General features: G+C 37.2%; 1 protein-coding gene across 1 annotated transcript in view; it reads right to left on the bottom strand.

Moving 5' to 3' along the window:
• Positions 1-16,333, bottom strand: part of LOC140246202 (RNA-binding protein 10-like) — a 52,544-nt gene extending 36,211 nt beyond the window's left edge. The window contains exon 1 of the mRNA XM_072325651.1: positions 16,161-16,333. Within this exon, the coding sequence (XP_072181752.1) occupies positions 16,161-16,243 (83 nt within the window). The 5' untranslated portion in view covers positions 16,244-16,333. The remainder of the gene's footprint in view (positions 1-16,160) is intronic.
• Positions 16,334-18,755: the final 2,422 nt, after the last annotated feature.

The raw sequence follows: 18,755 nt of genomic DNA, 5'->3' as shown, positions 1-18,755 counted from the left end.
TGTTCCTGACTCCCTTCGGGATCTGATCACACCATCTATATATACGTGGACAAGTTCAGATCAGCTTTTCAAAGATAATGTGCAGAATGCCAATAGACATATGTTATGTTTTGATATCGATCTTTTATTCTTAGAATATTAATTTCAATGGTGTTTAGTACGCCATTCAATGAAATTATTACAGTGAGTATATAAACATGTACATTCAATTTTTCACTCACAGTTCTGCAAATCAAAGGAACATTTATTATGTGTATTGACCTATATTCCCTCAGGTTTTTAACAATTGACCCCAGACTTGACATGTGCAACTACTATCATAGGAGAAGAACAAACCCCCTTGTCTCTTCAAAGATAATATACAGAGTGCCAATGGATTTTATGTTATGTTTTGATATCAAACTTTTATTCCCTCCATTTCAGTGGTGTTTAATGAACCATTAATGTTATAGTGAGTACATTGTCATGTACGTACATACATTTCTTTTTCACAGTTCTACAAATCAAAGGAGAATATGTTTATTGACCTAACTCCCTCAGTTTTTTTTTTCAATTGACCCGAGTTTCAATTGCTTTCATAGGTAGAGGTACAGACCACAAGAGTGTTTTGTAGTCAGGATATCATAACGCATAACCATGGCAACATTACATTTTCATTAAAAAAGATTATTACATCACATTTGGCTTCTTCAGAAAGTTTCAGCGAAGAAACACTAATTTCATACAGTGTAATATTGTTAATTGAAATTGGAACATAAAAAAGATGCAAAGTCTGACTGACACGGTTGTCAGTTTATAGTTGCCATTGCAACCAGCAATAGCAAAGATAGCTAAATTATATATCAAAATGTCTGTAATAAGATTTGAGGAAAAGTCACCAAATTTGGACAAAATGGAATGAATGGCGAAGGAGTGGCAAATGACACCGAATCCTGAAATGCACTAGAAAATACATATAAAAAAAAAGCTTTGTTTTAAATTTCTTATTGCATTGTCACTTAATTGATACTTTCTCAATTAAGGTTCATGAGTTTGTTAATGCTGGGAGCGTGCCTTCTATTGTCAAGCAATGAAAACTGTCTCGCCACCATTTGATCATGTTATCGTCGGAAGGAAAACTTTGAAGGTGTTTTTTTCGAAACTCTGATTTCCTCAACCACTTGACATGCGCTAATATAATCACTGACATCTCCGCAATTGAGTACTTTTACGAGTTGTACTAAATATGACATTAGAGTAGAAGAGTAAGGGAATGATGTCATGCCATTTTCAGAAGATTGTCCTCCCCCGACCTTTGGATCTTTTTGTTGTAGCGGGTCACATATTATACTTGTGATCTCCAATAGGGTATTTGGTTAACCTCAACATAAGCCAGGACAAAAAAAAAAAAAAAAAAATCAAGTACATTTTATCGTCCATAAGAAAGATGTTCTATGTGTGTGTCTAGATCAACGCTGATATTTTTTTTTTTTTTTTTATGAATTACAAATAGAGTGTTGTCATCTATTAATAGATCCAATTACTTAAGTAATGCCAACAAGTTGACTTCATTTTGAAGCTAATGAGAGTCAAGCCCTCATCCCCACCACCTCAATCTTATCTCCTTTTTTGCATTTTGGCTGTAGCTCTTCAGTAAACCTTTACCTTTACCTTTATCTGTTTCTGTATGTTGGTAAAGGCACTCCATGGCACAGAGGGCCCAAGAAACAGGGGAGCTCCAAGGTGAGTGGAGCCATGATGAGTCCCTGACGTCTGCACTGCAGAAGGATGGAAGTTCGTGTGGTGCCTTTGTAATGCTGGTAATTAAACAGGACTAGCATTCTTCTTTATTTCAAATATTCTGTGAACAAGAACATGTACTAATATATTCTTTCCTTGTGCCCATCATGTAAAAGTGAAGAGGTACTGCATGCTTTCAGGTTGTTTATTTGTCCATCCCATAACACTTAATTGCAAGTTTAGAGAAAACAAAAACAACAACAACAAACAGGCTTTTATGTTGGCTGACCATGGTATCTGCTACAGAGACTAGTCTAGGGCTAAATCTCTCAAGATCAAAGGTTTGATGTGTATTGTATAGATAGTTATGCTAGTACTACAGTTAACAAAAAGAATAGGGCCTACACGCATTTAAAATCATGGGGTTAATCATAGAAAAGAGTAGAACTGAATTCTCACCATATTTCAGAAATGGCTAAAGGTTTATCTTCATGAAACTGTAGGCACTATACTCATATGGTTGTACTGACTGACAATAATTTTCTCAGGAAGTTCTTATGCCTCAGATACGCCATAAAGTGTCACCTGAGGCATTATATATTTTCAGGTTGTCCTTCTGTCTGTCCTTTCGTCTGTCTTTCTGTCTGTGTGACAGTTGAACTGACCTGTCTTTTGGGAGTTGAAATGAATATTTCCTCTGAATGCTGTGTTGCTATTTTCTTACAAGGTCAGTCTAGAACATGAAATCTTAGTGTTATGTGTCTGCAGTAATGACATTTATTACTTTGACAACGTCAATTACAGATCCACTTCATCTTTTACTTACAACAGCTTTGTTAATGGTCCTTTAAAACCAGGTAGACGAGCTTGATGATTTCATGTTGATATCTTATCAATACTAGTTTACTATAATAAGACATTCACATATAGATTTCATACACTAGAATCTGAATTTTACATGTTTCAGCATGTTGATGTTCCAAGTTTGCTTATTGATATTATCACATTTGTTGAGCCAGTCTCCTGACTCTTTTTTAGGAATATGTTTATGATTGTATTTCCTATTTAGATGTAATAGTACACGTGATTGGTTACGTATTTCTTTACTCACATAAGTGTTAATGAATGCACGTATATATGTGTATATGTGTGTGTATATATCTATAAACACACAAACAAACAAACATATATACATACATAGTTATGTTCATTAATTATTATCATTATTATTTTTATTATTATTATTGTTATTAATATTATTATTATTTGTCTTTGTCTTTAGAACGCATTAGCGATCACAAGAGGTCTGAATCCAGCTAGCCTTGGTCAGGTACATGCAAGAAAAATGAGGGATATGTACTAAGGGCATTACTGGCAGCAGCAGTGAAACCACCCAAGCAAAGACGAATCTGTGATGCTGTGGGGTGCAGCAAGCCCCCTCTGCCAGCAGACTGGGTTTGTTGTGAGCCAAGTGAGGTGTGTGGGAGGTGGTGTCACCCCATATTTGTTGACATCTGCAGACCTCCAAAGGGTGACTTTGTATGCCCTGTGTGTAAGGCACAGTATGAGTAGGTGAATATAGAGGACCATCTTCCACATGTGACCGTGCATCACAAAAAAAAAAAAAAAAAAGTCGTACACTTGATTTTACGTGAGGACTCTTGAAAGGGGAAATGGGTCAACTGAGTCAATCTTGTGTGTTTCATATTTGCTGAAAGAGCTATCCTTCTACATAATTCTTTAGTTTGGGATCATAACATGAATGTGAAATTGTGTTTTCAGCAGTTTTTCTTCAACCTTTTTGGAGGGAGAGTAGAACGATCAGGTATGTCCCCTTTTCATTTCTTGAAATTATTTACACACTCTTTACTTTTAAGTCTAATAACTTTTGAAACGATAAGTCTACTGATTTGAAAGTTGACATTAAACATGCATAGAATATGTTAAAGGAGCATGCTCAATTTCAGCTTAATCTGATAATCCCTTCATTGTGGTAGCTCCAGTGGTTTACATTCATTGCACAGCTAGCACGGCTTGGTAAAGATTAAGTGCTTGAATAGACCCTCTTTTCTCAATTCACACTTTTCCAGAGTGTGTGTTTTCGTTCTAGTATTTAGATAGGTTAGGGGAGTCCATTTGAATTGTGTGATACATCATTTTAAAGCTTAGAGTCCGCTCTTTAAGAATCTGCCCTTAACTAAAATCAATGTCTGGCAACGTTTTGTTGGTTTTGTGATGCATGGTCACATTATGTCACATAATCATTCTGGATGGAGACATCAGTTCTCCAAGTATATATATTATAATGCATTATTCTACCAAGTGGGATTTCTTGAAAAAGGCTTGCATTAAGGTCATAATGACATTTCAATCTTGTAAAGATAACTTGGGGAAACAGTCTCTTCTGCCCAAAATTAGTATACCAAATCATAAAATCATAATTGTGTATGCAAAATGGCGGCTGAATCAGCATAGATTGCAATTTCAGAAATACATCTTCTCCAACCATCTTATTATAGGAAATATGTAGTATATCATGTCAAAATACCATAGGCACGTGCATGCCAGTAAATGTCTTCCTGGCTGTATATCAAGATCCTTTTATTTTCAGTGAATGTTTAATGTAATTGATAGGGACTTTATCCTGATATGAATGCATTTGTACATGCCTTTATACAGTTGTTCATACTCATACTTCCATGAAATGCAATGGAATTGATAAAGGAGACATGGCCCTAAAGTCTAAGTGAAAATTTTACACATAGAATTATGTGCCCAAGCTTAACCCCTCGATCGCCCAAGTCCCCATAACACAAAACAGTAAATGCAAATGCATTTGTTATAAAAGCATTTATGATTTTCATCAAACTATCACTAAATGCCTGTTCTGAAAATGTGCACATATACCATTTAGGACATTCCTTTCTGAAGTTACTAATTTGCATATTTGGCTGCAACATGCTTGTGAGAAACATGTAATCAGATATTTTCTTGTAACCCTTCATGGTTAGTAAGGAGCACCTGAACAGTATTTAAGTCAAGTATATAGTATTAGACAAAATAATGAAAACAAAATAAGTAAAAAAGGATGGAGATCCAGTATACAAATGAGATAAGATAAGTATTAATCATGCTGTTACCTGTTTTCGTGAGATCTTTTAGAAGTTGTAGATTCATTCGTCCCGTTAATGCACGTAGTTAAGACCTTATAAAATCTTCAATCAAATCAGTAGTTTACCCTCTCAATTACCCTTATTTACAAACAAATTATTTCATATATTTTATTCACTTATTCATTCATTGACCTTGTACCTTATATTCCTTAAACTTTCATCAACACTCAATGAACAGTTTGTCTACACTGGATGTACAGGCCTTCTCATCATGCATGGGATAAAATCTCTTTTGCCTTGCAATTTTCAGTTCTTTCAAGGAATTGTTGGTAACGATTCATGAAGATTAAAAAGAAGTATTATTTGGTGGCCATATTGTTTATAAGTGTAAGAAATGGCTTTCTGGGCACTACTGAGATTCTTTTTAAGAACTGGGTATTTCTCTTGCCCATGTAGCACAAACGATACATAGAAATCATTTTCCATCATAGCTGCCATTGTCCTGATCGGTGTCTTTCGCGTACTCTGTCAAAATTTCCATATGGCTTGTAAATGTAAATCAGCTTTCCCTAAGAAGCACAGACGCAAAGTACTGTGGTGTACTCGTATTATCTTTCCGCAGATTTGAGCCATATGACCCCCAAAACTGGCACCACAAAATGTCTGTGTCAATGTGCTTGAATTATGTTTAAAAGTCTGATTCCCCTAGTTTTTACTGCCACATGTGCTTGCACGCTATCACATTATTCAGAAATCCACTTGAAAGAAATACAACTATACACTCTTCAACTATAGCACCAATTGATTTATCCTAAAACTGTTGCAGCTCAAAGTCATAGAAGAGTGCTAGCTTTGCTGTTATGTAAATTTTATGTCAGGTTTTTTTTTTTTCCAATGCAAAAGTATGAGAGTAGGAATGATGCGTCACCATGGGCCACAAAGCATTAAGAGTGGCACAAGTGCATCACCAGTTTGTTTATAACATGCTTACCGTACATTCTGTATGCAAAGTTGTGCAGTATAGGTCAGATTCTTGTGATTAGCAGACAGTATGCTACCATGGTAAGAGTATATAATGGTGCAAAATCAACAAGGTCTTGCAACTTGATATTTGTCTCCAGCTAGTATAGACAATTCCGACGAAATATGTTTCATGTGATTATTTTGAAAATAAGATGTGTAAGACTTATTTATGACAAGCCAAAAGCATGTTAACAGTAACATGATTTCAGTTATTGTTTTCTCCAGTGCAAAAGGATAAAAGCAAGAATGGTTTGCAAGCTTTGACCACAAAGCATTAAGAGTGGCACAAGTGCATCACCAGTTAATGTTTGTATTCAACATGCTTGCATTCCGGTCAGATTCTTATGAGTAACAGACAGTATGCTACTATGGTAAGAGTTTATTATGGTGCAAATTCAACAAGGTCTTGCAACTTGATATTTGTATCTAGGTAGTAGACAATTCAGAGGAAATATGTTTCATGTGATTATTTTGAAATTAGGTTGTGCAAGACCTCTTTATGACAAGCCAAGGACAGGTACCCAGAACATGATTTCAGTTATTGTTTTTTTTTTTCTTCCACTGCAAAAGTTTGAGAGCAGGAATGGTGTGTCAACATAGGCCACAAAGCATTAAGAGTGGCACAAGTGCATCACCATTAGTTTTGTTTATAACATGCTTATATTCTGCAAAGTTGTGCAGTAGGCCCTATAGGTCAGATTCTAATGAGTAGCAGACAGTATGCTCCCATGGTAAGAGTATATTATGCTGCAAAATCAACAAGGTCTTCCAGCTTGGTAGTTGTCTCCAGTTACCAGAAAATTCATACGAAGTATGTTTCATGTGATTATTCGATCCATCTGATCCTTTAAGTGAGGCCTCTACCAGACATAGACTTGAAGCATGTATTAATGATATGACAGCTTGGATGATACGGAACAAACTCAAACTGAATGATGGCAAAAGTGAATTCATGATAATTGCATCAGAACATCTGCCAGCAAAGGTCCGTAGTCAATCATTACGAATTGGACGTGTCAATGTACAATCTGTATCAAATTGTAGGAATCTGGGAGTTTATTTTGACCATGAAATATCAATGGCGACGCACATTACAAACACATGTCGATCTGTATATTTGCAACTAATATTCACATAAGTATCAGGAAATCCTTATAAAACAAAGTTGCAGCCTCTGTTATTCATTCGTATGTTTTGTCTCGTATTGATTATGGAAATGCATTATTGTTCAAGGCTTCATCTTACCAACTGGCCAAACTACAGCGTGCTCAGAACTCTGCTGCTCGGGTCCTCAGTGGAACATCTTGCTTCTCCAGCATTACCCCAGTTCTAAAAAATCTTCACTGGCTATAAGTATCCAAGAGGATAGAGTTTAGAATTTTTCTTCATACATGGAAAGTATTACATTCTTCAGCTCCAAAATATTTGCAAAACCTTGTTTCAGAATACGTCCCTGGCAGAAATCTCCGTTCATGTAATAATAAACAATTAACGGTTAAAAGAACAATCTCCACTCTCGGAGAAAAAGCCTTTGTTGCTGCAGCCCCATCTCTCTGGAACGCTCTTCCACTGAGGATCCGATCAGCAGAGACCATTGAAACATTTAAAAAACTTCTGAAATCACATATTATGTTCGCATCTTGTTTTGATTGAATTTTCAACGAATTGGTCATTGGGTGTACATCTCTATCTATCTCTTTCTTCTTTTTCAACCTTCTTTTGTACAATTATGACTACGATGTATGCTATTCTTTTTGTAATTACGACATTTTGCTCACAACATCTAAAATAAGCCTGTTCTGTCAATGTGGCCCACAAAGTATTTAGAAGACAATTAAGAGGAAGTATATTTCAAGTGATTATTGTGAAGTAAAGTTATGTAAGACTTTTTTTAGACAAGCCAAAGACATGTACCGAGTAAAATAATTTCAGTTATTTTGTTTTCTGATGCAAAAGTATGAGAGCAAGAATGGTGTGTCAACGTGGGCCACAAAGCATTAAGAGTGGCACAAGTGCATCACAAGTTTGTATATAACATGCTTCCATTCTGCAAAGTTGTGCAGGTCAGATTATTATGAGTAGCAGACAGTATGCTACCATGGTACGAGTACATTATGGTGCAAATCAACAAGGTCTTGCAACTTCATGTTTTTCTCCAGCTAGTCGACAATTCAGGGGAAATATGTTTCATGTTATTATTGTGAAGTTAAGATGTGTAAGACTTCTCTATGACAAGCAAAAACTTGTGTCCTGGTAACATTTTAGCTACTTTCTTTTTTATTTTTTTTACAAATACAGAAGTCTGAGGCCTGGTATAAGAAACAGTTGAAACCTTGCTCTTGTGTTTGCATTCTTTAGTATGAGAGTTCCTATGGATTTCAGGATCCATTCCAAAAGTAAGTAGTTTAATAAAAAAAAAAGTAAAGTCTTACAAGTTCAACAGTAGAAATTTGACTGAAAACTGATGAAAAATTAAGAAGTTATGAAATGTTGAAGTTTTGCTAATTTCTGCAAAACAGTTCTTGTACAGTGGACATTATGTAAATGAGTTATATAACCATGTTACAACCTCACAGTTTCTACTGATTGTGTAAAAAAAAGTGAAAATTCAATGCTTCCGTCAGTGAAATCTCAAACATGATGTTATTCCGTGTTGAATAACTTCAGAATAGTTATCAGATGGGTATATCAGGATTTCAGCTTTGGGCATAAATGCGTTTTAAACGGGAAGTTTGTCCATATTTACAAATAATATGGAAAGTTGTGAGGGGAAGGCATGCTCATTTTGCCATTTGTTTATTCATAAAGACTGTTCAAGAACTCTTTCGTGAGAAATTAGCGAAATTTCAAAATGTCACAACTTCATTGTTTTTCTTCCGTTTTGATCAGAATTTCACTGTTATACACATAATGTTGTACTCTTTATTCTGAAACTAATGTATATTTCGACTGGATTTTCCCTTCAGCCATTGTTTGCACGGAAAGAAATCAGTAACAGAAGTAGTGTGAAGGGTTGACTGCAAACCATCGATGAGTGTGCATAGAGCAGAATCCACTTCTAAGACAGTGCATCTTCAATTTTTTCTCAATTTATTTTTAGTTTTGAAGAAACTCTGAATCATATTTGTTACATGATTCTTATGTAAACATATATATATATATATATGTGTGCGTGTGTTTGTGTGTGTGTGTGTGCATTATGTACAAAACATTGACATTGGAAGAACAATCTATAAAAAAAAAATACAGGATGTTGTCATTTTTCTCTGGGTTCTTTGTCTGTCATTTTATACATAAAGTAATTCATACAGAAATATCATTTTCATTGGCAATGTCACAAGCTTTATTACCAAAATCCTCAGTCTACAGTCGCCTCAAAGCACTCCTATACTGTCGCCTGGTTTTTGAGAGTACAACACAAGCATTGGAAGAACAATTATACTAACATGATAGTCATTTTTTATGCTAAAATCACATCAAAACACCAGAGTTTAGTTCGTCACTTTATTATCAAAATATTTTGTTGTAAATCCAATTTTAGTGGTCGCCAAACCTCGGTCTACTGTCGCCTTTTTATAACACATAGGCATTAGAAGAGCACTTAATACTAAGATATTGTTATTTTCAAGGGTCAAATTGCATCAAAAGACATGAGTTCGGCTCCAGGGGCTCTGTTTGTTACTCTACTAAAAATAATTTAAGTTAAAAATTCAAGTTCATCGGTAAATTCACCAATATGACCAAACCGCACTCTACTGTCGCCTCACCACACTCTACTGTCGCCTCGTTTTATGTGTATAACGCATAGGCATTAGAAGAGCATTTGATACTAAGATGTTGTCACTTTTAACGGTCGATTCGCTTCAAAAGACATGAGATTTGGCTCCAGGGGCTTTATTTGTCACTCTACTAAAATAATAAATGTTAAAAATGCAAGTTCATCGGTAAATTCACCAATATGACCAAACCGCACTCTACTGTCGCCTCACCACACTCTACTGTCGCCTCGTTTTATGTGTATAACGCATAGGCATTAGAAGAGCACGTAATACTATAGATGTTGTCATTTTCAAGCGTCGAATCGCATCAAAAGACACGAGTTTCGGCTCCAGGGGGTCTGTTTGTTACTCTACTTAAAATAATTTAAGTTAAAAATTCGGGTTCATCGGTAAATTCACCAATATGACCAAACCGCACTCTACTGTCGCCTCACCACACTCTACTGTCGCCTCGTTTTATGTGTATAACGCATAGGCATTAGAAGAGCACGTAATACTATAGATGTTGTCATTTTCAAGCGTCGAATCGCATCAAAAGACACGAGTTTCGGCTCCAGGGGGTCTGTTTGTTACTCTACTTAAAATAATTTAAGTTAAAAATTCAAGTTCATCGGTAAATTCACCAATATGACCAAACCGCACTCTACTGTCGCCTCACCACACTCTACTGTCGCCTCGTTTTATGTGTATAACGCATAGGCATTAGAAGAGCATTTGATACTAAGATGTTGTCACTTTTAACGGTCGATTCGCTTCAAAAGACATGAAATTTGGCTCCAGGGGCTTTATTTGTCACTCTACTAAAAATAATAAACGTTAACAATTGAAGTTCATCGCTAAATTCACCAATATGACCAAACCGCACTCTACTGTCGCCTCACCACACTCTACTGTCGCCTCGTTTTATGTGTATAACGCATAGGCATTAGATGAAGAGCATTTGATACTAAGATGTTGTCACTTTTAACGGTCGATTCGCTTCAAACGACATGAGATTCGGCTCCAGGGGCTTTATTTGTCACTCTACTAAAAATAATCGATGTTAAAAATGCAAGTTCATCGGTAAATTCACCAATATGACCAAACCGCACTCTACTGTCGCCTCACCACACTCTACTGTCGCCTCGTTTTATGTGTATAACGCATAGGCATTAGAAGAACATTTAATACTAAGATGTTGTCACTTTTAACGGTCGATTCGCTCCAAAAGTCATGAGTTTCGGCTCCAGGGGCTTTATTTGTCACTCTACTAAAAATAATTAATGTTAAAAATTGAAGTTCATCGCTAAATTCACCAATATGACCAAACCGCACTGTACTGTCGCCTCACCACACTCTACTGTCGCCTCGTTTTATGTGTATAACGCATAGGCATTAGAAGAGCACGTAATACTATAGATATTGTCATTTTCAAGCGTCGAATCGCATCAAAAGACATGAGTTTCGGCTCCAGGGGGTCTGTTTGTTACCCTACTTAAAATAATTTAAGTTAAAAATTCAAGTTCATCGGTAAATTCACCAATATGACCAAACCGCACTCTACTGTCGCCTCACCACACTCTACTGTCGCCTCGTTTTATGTGTATAACGCATAGGCATTAGAAGAGCATTTGATACTAAGATGTTGTCACTTTTAACGGTCGATTCGCTTCAAAAGACATGAGATTTGGCTCCAGGGGCTTTATTTGTCACTCTACTAAAAATAATAAACGTTAACAATTGAAGTTCATCGCTAAATTCACCAATATGACCAAACCGCACTCTACTGTCGCCTCACCACACTCTACTGTCGCCTCGTTACTTTTATGTGTATAACGCATAGGCATTAGAAGAGCATTTGATACTAAGATGTTGTCACTTTTAACGGTCGATTCGCTTCAAAAGACATGAGATTTGGCTCCAGGGGCTTTATTTGTCACTCTACTAAAAATAATAAACGTTAACAATTGAAGTTCATCGCTAAATTCACCAATATGACCAAACCGCACTCTACTGTCGCCTCACCACACTCTACTGTCGCCTCGTTTTATGTGTATAACGCATAGGCATTAGATGAAGAGCATTTGATACTAAGATGTTGTCACTTTTAACGGTCGATTCGCTTCAAACGACATGAGATTCGGCTCCAGGGGCTTTATTTGTCACTCTACTAAAAATAATCGATGTTAAAAATGCAAGTTCATCGGTAAATATTCACCAATATGACCAAACCGCACTCTACTGTCGCCTCACCACACTCTACTGTCGCCTCGTTTTATGTGTATAACGCATAGGCATTAGAAGAGCATTTGATACTAAGATGTTGTCACTTTTAACGGTCGATTCGCTTCAAAAGACATGAGTTTCGGCTCCAGGGGTTTTATTTGTCACTCTACTAAAAATAATTAATGTTAAATATTGAAGTTCATCGCTAAATTCACCAATATGACCAAACCGCACTCTACTGTCGCCTCACCACACTCTACTGTCGCCTCGTTTTATGTGTATAACGCATAGGCATTAGAAGAGCACGTAATACTATAGATGTTGTCATTTTCAAGCGTCGAATCGCATCAAAAGACATGAGTTTCGGCTCCAGGGGCTCTTTTTGTTACTCTACTTAAAATAATTTAAGTTAAAAATTCAAGTTCATCGGTAAATTCACCAATATGACCAAACCGCACTCTACTGTCGCCTCACCACACTCTACTGTCGCCTCGTTTTATGTGTATAACGCATAGGCATTAGAAGAGCACGTAATACTATAGATGTTGTCATTTTCAAGCGTCGAATCGCATCAAAAGACATGAGTTTCGGCTCCAGGGGCTCATTTTGTTACTCTACTTAAAATAATTTAAGTTAAAAATTCAAGTTCATCGGTAAATTCACCAATGACCAAACCGCACTCTACTGTCGCCTCACCACACTCTACTGTCGCCTCGTTTTATGTGTATAACGCATAGGCATTAGAAGAGCACGTAATACTATATAGATGTTGTCATTTTCAAGCGTCGAATCGCATCAAAAGACACGAGTTTCGGCTCCAGGGGGTCTGTTTGTTACTCTACTTAAAATAATTTAAGTTAAAAATTCAAGTTCATCGGTAAATTCACCAATATGACCAAACCGCACTCTACTGTCGCCTCACCACACTCTACTGTCGCCTCGTTTTATGTGTATAACGCATAGGCATTAGAAGAACATTTAATACTAAGATGTTGTCACTTTTAACGGTCGAATCGCTCCAAAAGTCATGAGTTTCGGCTCCAGGGGCTTTATTTGTCACTCTACTAAAAATAATTAATGTTAAAAATTGAAGTTCATCGCTAAATTCACCAATATGACCAAACCGCACTGTACTGTCGCCTCACCACACTCTACTGTCGCCTCGTTTTATGTGTATAACGCATAGGCATTAGAAGAGCACGTAATACTATAGATATTGTCATTTTCAAGCGTCGAATCGCATCAAAAGACATGAGTTTCGGCTCCAGGGGGTCTGTTTGTTACCCTACTTAAAATAATTTAAGTTAAAAATTCAAGTTCATCGGTAAATTCACCAATATGATCAAACCGCACTCTACTGTCGCCTCACCACACTCTACTGTCGCCTCGTTTTATGTGTATAACGCATAGGCATTAGAAGAGCATTTGATACTAAGATGTTGTCACTTTTAACGGTCGATTCGCTTCAAAAGACATGAGATTTGGCTCCAGGGGCTTTATTTGTCACTCTACTAAAATAATAAATGTTAAAAATGCAAGTTCATCGGTAAATTCACCAATATGACCAAACCGCACTCTACTGTCGCCTCACCACACTCTACTGTCGCCTCGTTTTATGTGTATAACGCATAGGCATTAGAAGAGCACGTAATACTATAGATGTTGTCATTTTCAAGCGTCGAATCGCATCAAAAGACACGAGTTTCGGCTCCAGGGGGTCTGTTTGTTACTCTACTTAAAATAATTTAAGTTAAAAATTCAAGTTCATCGGTAAATTCACCAATATGACCAAACCGCACTCTACTGTCGCCTCACCACACTCTACTGTCGCCTCGTTTTATGTGTATAACGCATAGGCATTAGAAGAGCATTTGATACTAAGATGTTGTCACTTTTAACGGTCGATTCGCTTCAAAAGACATGAGATTTGGCTGCAGGGGCTTTATTTGTCACTCTACTAAAATAATAAATGTTAAAAATGCAAGTTCATCGGTAAATTCACCAATATGACCAAACCGCACTCTACTGTCGCCTCACCACACTCTACTGTCGCCTCGTTTTATGTGTATAACGCATAGGCATTAGAAGAGCACGTAATACTATAGATGTTGTCATTTTCAAGCGTCGAATCGCATCAAAAGACACGAGTTTCGGCTCCAGGGGGTCTGTTTGTTACTCTACTTAAAATAATTTAAGTTAAAAATTCAAGTTCATCGGTAAATTCACCAATATGACCAAACCGCACTCTACTGTCGCCTCACCACACTCTACTGTCGCCTCGTTTTATGTGTATAACGCATAGGCATTAGAAGAGCATTTGATACTAAGATGTTGTCACTTTTAACGGTCGATTCGCTTCAAAAGACATGAGATTTGGCTCCAGGGGCTTTATTTGTCACTCTACTAAAAATAATTAATGTTAAATATTGAAGTTCATCGCTAAATTCACCAATATGACCAAACCGCACTCTACTGTCGCCTCACCACACTCTACTGTCGCCTCGTTTTATGTGTATAACGCATAGGCATTAGAAGAGCACGTAATACTATAGATGTTGTCATTTTCAAGCGTCGAATCGCATCAAAAGACATGAGTTTCGGCTCCAGGGGCTCTTTTTGTTACTCTACTTAAAATAATTTAAGTTAAAAATTCAAGTCCATCGGTAAATTCACCAATATGACCAAACCGCACTCTACTGTCGCCTCACCACACTCTACTGTCGCCTCGTTTTATGTGTATAACGCATAGGCATTAGAAGAGCACGTAATACTATAGATGTTGTCATTTTCAAGCGTCGAATCGCATCAAAAGACATGAGTTTCGGCTCCAGGGGCTTTATTTGTCACTCTACTAAAATAATCAATGTTAAAAATTCAAGTTCATCGGTAAATTCACCAATATGACCAAACCGCACTCTACTGTCGCCTCACCACACTCTACTGTCGCCTCGTTTTATGTGTATAACGCATAGGCATTAGAAGAGCATTTGATACTAAGATGTTGTCACTTTTAACGGTCGATTCGCTTCAAAAGACATGAAATTTGGCTCCAGGGGCTTTATTTGTCACTCTACTAAAAATAATCAATGTTAAAAATGCAAGTTCATCGGTAAATTCACCAATATGACCAAACCGCACTCTATAATGTCGCCTCACAACTCTATCGCCTCGTCGTGTAAACGCATAGGCATTAGAAGAGCATGTACTCATAGAGCTCTAATACAGCTCTATGGACGTTGTCATTTTTAACGGTTGATTGAGATGAACTTCGATTCAATTAGAACTTAAGAGAATGACTGATTTCATTAAGTGTACTTTTTTGTGTTTCCTGACCCAGCCCATTTTACCCCCCCCCCCCCACGAACAAAAAAATAAAAAAATAACAACTAGGCCATACTAAAAGTATTTATTTGAAGAATCTTCTCACCCCCCTTCAAACGCACTTACCACAATGACGATCAAACTCATCGTCAAACCATGTTTGTACAGAATCTTCGGGATGTCAGCAAGGGTGAGTTGTCGATGGACATCCCTCGAGTGAGTGACAGACAGACGGACAAACACACACACACACACACACACACACACACAAACACACACACACACACACACACACATACACATACTGTTGCAACTGTGCAAGCAAAATGTGTTTACATGACGTACACTCGGTGGTGTACATAACGCAGGGGAACAGGGAATCTCGCACCTCATACATATTCAATAAGGCTCCGGCAGTCAGCGCGCCAGCTCATGAATAATTAATATCTGTGACCTTTGGTGAAACTACTTCCCGCAGAGCATTCTCGCCTCAAAAGTGCCTACCTTGAGAGTGAGACTCCCATAGGCCAATGCTATAATTTAGGAGTCAAAATGAGTGAGATCAATAGAAGTGCATGCAAATGAAATAAAGTTTTAGAGTGAGAAAGGACCAAAATGAGTGAGTCTCACTCTCAATGAGTGAGAGTTGGCAGCCCTGGTGGCAGGGTCAGCATAGTGCAGCGCCAATCGCCGTGGATGCCAATGGCAATGTCAATGAAGAGTGGACACGAATAATTGTTCTTTTACCCCAAACAAAATTATAATTATTATTATTTTCTAATTCTGCAATAGGTCTACAGAAAGACACAATCTTGCACACATGTGTAACGTTAAAGTCTAGTTAGATACTTAGATACACACAGATAAATAAATTAGCCCGACCAGGCCGGACGCCATGCGAAGCGAAGCGAAGCAAAGCGGCGTCGCTACCACTCCTCCTGTACATATACAGCGAATGTTCCGTTTAGGAACATTTTTCATCTCTCAATCGAACACTTACCTTGATATTAGAGCAGCGTCGTCTTCAGTATCAAGAACATCCCTCCGTATGCCGTACTGATGGTAGTCTTGATCTAGCGACATTTTGTGTCAAGACAATGGTCATTCAATTTCCACGATGTCTTTATCACTATTCTAAGAGAAGAAAGCAAAAATGGCTGCCAGCTACCGACGTTTTGCCCATTAGTTGTCGATGCATGCATGCATATGCATCGACAACTACTAGTAATGACGCAAGTGTTTTGGGGAAACGCCCTCTACTGGTTGTGACAATTTTATACTGCTAGCGTATGGTTGCTTGAACGCTTGGCCAGGGGCTGTTGCTGCAATAATAACAGAGCCCTTTGTTAGGTGGAAATGTGAAAAAAAAAAAAAAAGTTAGAAAAAAAAAAAACGGGAAAAAAAACCCCCTCACACTCACTCACTCACACAAATACGCACGTAAAAAAGGAAAATAGAAGTAGTTACCATGTAGGCCTACTACACCAATTAAACATACAGTGCCGGTACCAGGTACAACTTTTGTAGGCCTACCGGTATAGACAAGCAATATTGTTTCCTATAATTCTTTGTTTTCACAGTCTGCAAGGCTGACTTTCAAGGGCCATGTTTCAAGACGTATGCTAGTCCTTAACTAGAAATGTTGCTATGGTGACTGTACTGGTATGCCTCGATCCGCCATAATACAGGTAGGCCTACATGGTTCTCCCAATAGGTCTATGGTATCTTTATGTCTTGACAATGTGTGATGGCAGTTTCATATAATTGACATTTGTCACAAATGTGTTGAATGTTCACATTCCTTGAACTAGGTTTCATTGGATGAATGGTTATATTGTCTATTAAAGAGAGCAGGTAGTCCTACTATAAAAGTGGATATTTTTGCTTGACAAATTTTTCGCGCTCAGCCGGGTAAGAAGTATTTCGCCTGTTTTTAATTCATTAGTGGAAAAATTATATTCATTTCTGCGGTCAGTTTCCTTCTGTTTGCGTTTGTTTTTAATTCCAAAGGAATCAAGATATCAACTACCAGTACTGGAACATATGGGAAGCAAAATATATTTGCGTGCTTTTCTTTTTGCACTAGTTTCTGGTTGCACAAAATGCGCAAAAATGTTAACACTGTGAAAATTTCCACTTTTACAGTACCGGTACACTACCTGGTATTGGGGAATTTGAGGATTTTTACTGGACTTTTGACCCTTTTATAAGTTTATGCATTGAGTAATTTCCAAGATATGAAGAAAAAGGGTTACTTCAGTATTAAACAGTAAAATTTCAACATCTAAACCAGGCCTTTGACCCTTGACTTTGACCGACAACTAAAAAAGAAATCCCAACAGAATCACTGTCAGGCAGAACATACATAAATAGGCCTATGTACTAAGTTTCCTGATGAAACCTTGAGCCACTTCTGAGATATGGAGGAAGAGAAATTTAGCATTTCCACTTGACCTTTGACCTTTTGACCTTCGACCTTAAGGCAAAAGAAAAAATTCCATAGAAATTCGACTGGGAAATACATGCATTGGTACACTAAGTTTCAAGAAAAATCCCCCAGGTATTGCATGAGGGAAAAAGTGAAATTTTGAGGAGTTGACCTTGACTTTGACCCCAACCTTTAATCCCATGATCCAAAATTCCCTAGATAATCACCACTTCTGAGATATGGAGGAAGAGAAATTTAGCATTTCCACTTGACCTTTGACCTTTTGACCTTCGACCCTAAAGGACAAGTTCACCTTCATAGACATGTGGGTTAAGTGAATGCAGCAATATTAGTAGAACACATCAGTGAGAGTTTGAGGAAAATCCGACAATCCGTTTAAAAGTTATGAATTTGTAAAGTTTCTGCTCAGTCATGGCTGGATGAGAAGACTACTATAGCTTGTGATGTCACATGAGTACAACGGTATAAAGAAAGTATAAAGAAAATTCACCTTATTTTCACTTTTCTCGCATAACAAAAGAACACTCACCTTCTCTCTTTCAGAAGGCGAGGGGAATAATATTATCATTAACATACATCAGTAACAAGTCCAAGAAATGTGCACTTTATTCAAAAAGTAAAATTTTGTGAAATTCTCTTTTTATTTTCATTATATTGTTGTACGCATGTGACATCAAACACTGTAGTAGTCTTCTCATCCAGCAGTAATTGCGCAGATACTTAAAAAAATTCATAACTTTTGAACGGATTGTCGGATTTTCCTCAAACTTTCACTGATGTGTTCTACTAATATTGTTGCATTCACTCAATCAACATGTACATGAAGGTGAACTTGTCCTTTAAGGCATAAGAAAAAATTCCATAGAAATTTGACTGGGAAATACATGCGTACACAAGTTTCAAGAAAAATCCCCCAGGTATTGCATGAGTAAAAAAGGGAAATTTTGAGGAGTTGACCTTGATCTTTGACCCCAACCTTTAATCCCATGACCCAAAAATTCCCTAGATAATCACTGCCTGTTCCATGAAGATACTTTGAACCATTTCTGAGAATATGGAGAAAAAAGTGAAATTTCAACATTTTCACTTGACCTTTCACCTTTTAGTGAGCGTAGATGTGTGTGTGTGTTTGTATATTCGTATTGC

The sequence above is a fragment of the Diadema setosum genome, chromosome 2, assembly GCF_964275005.1.
Source record: "Diadema setosum chromosome 2, eeDiaSeto1, whole genome shotgun sequence".
NCBI classification, from domain to species: Eukaryota; Metazoa; Echinodermata; class Echinoidea; order Diadematoida; family Diadematidae; genus Diadema; species Diadema setosum.
This window is presented reverse-complemented; position numbering and strand designations above follow the sequence as displayed.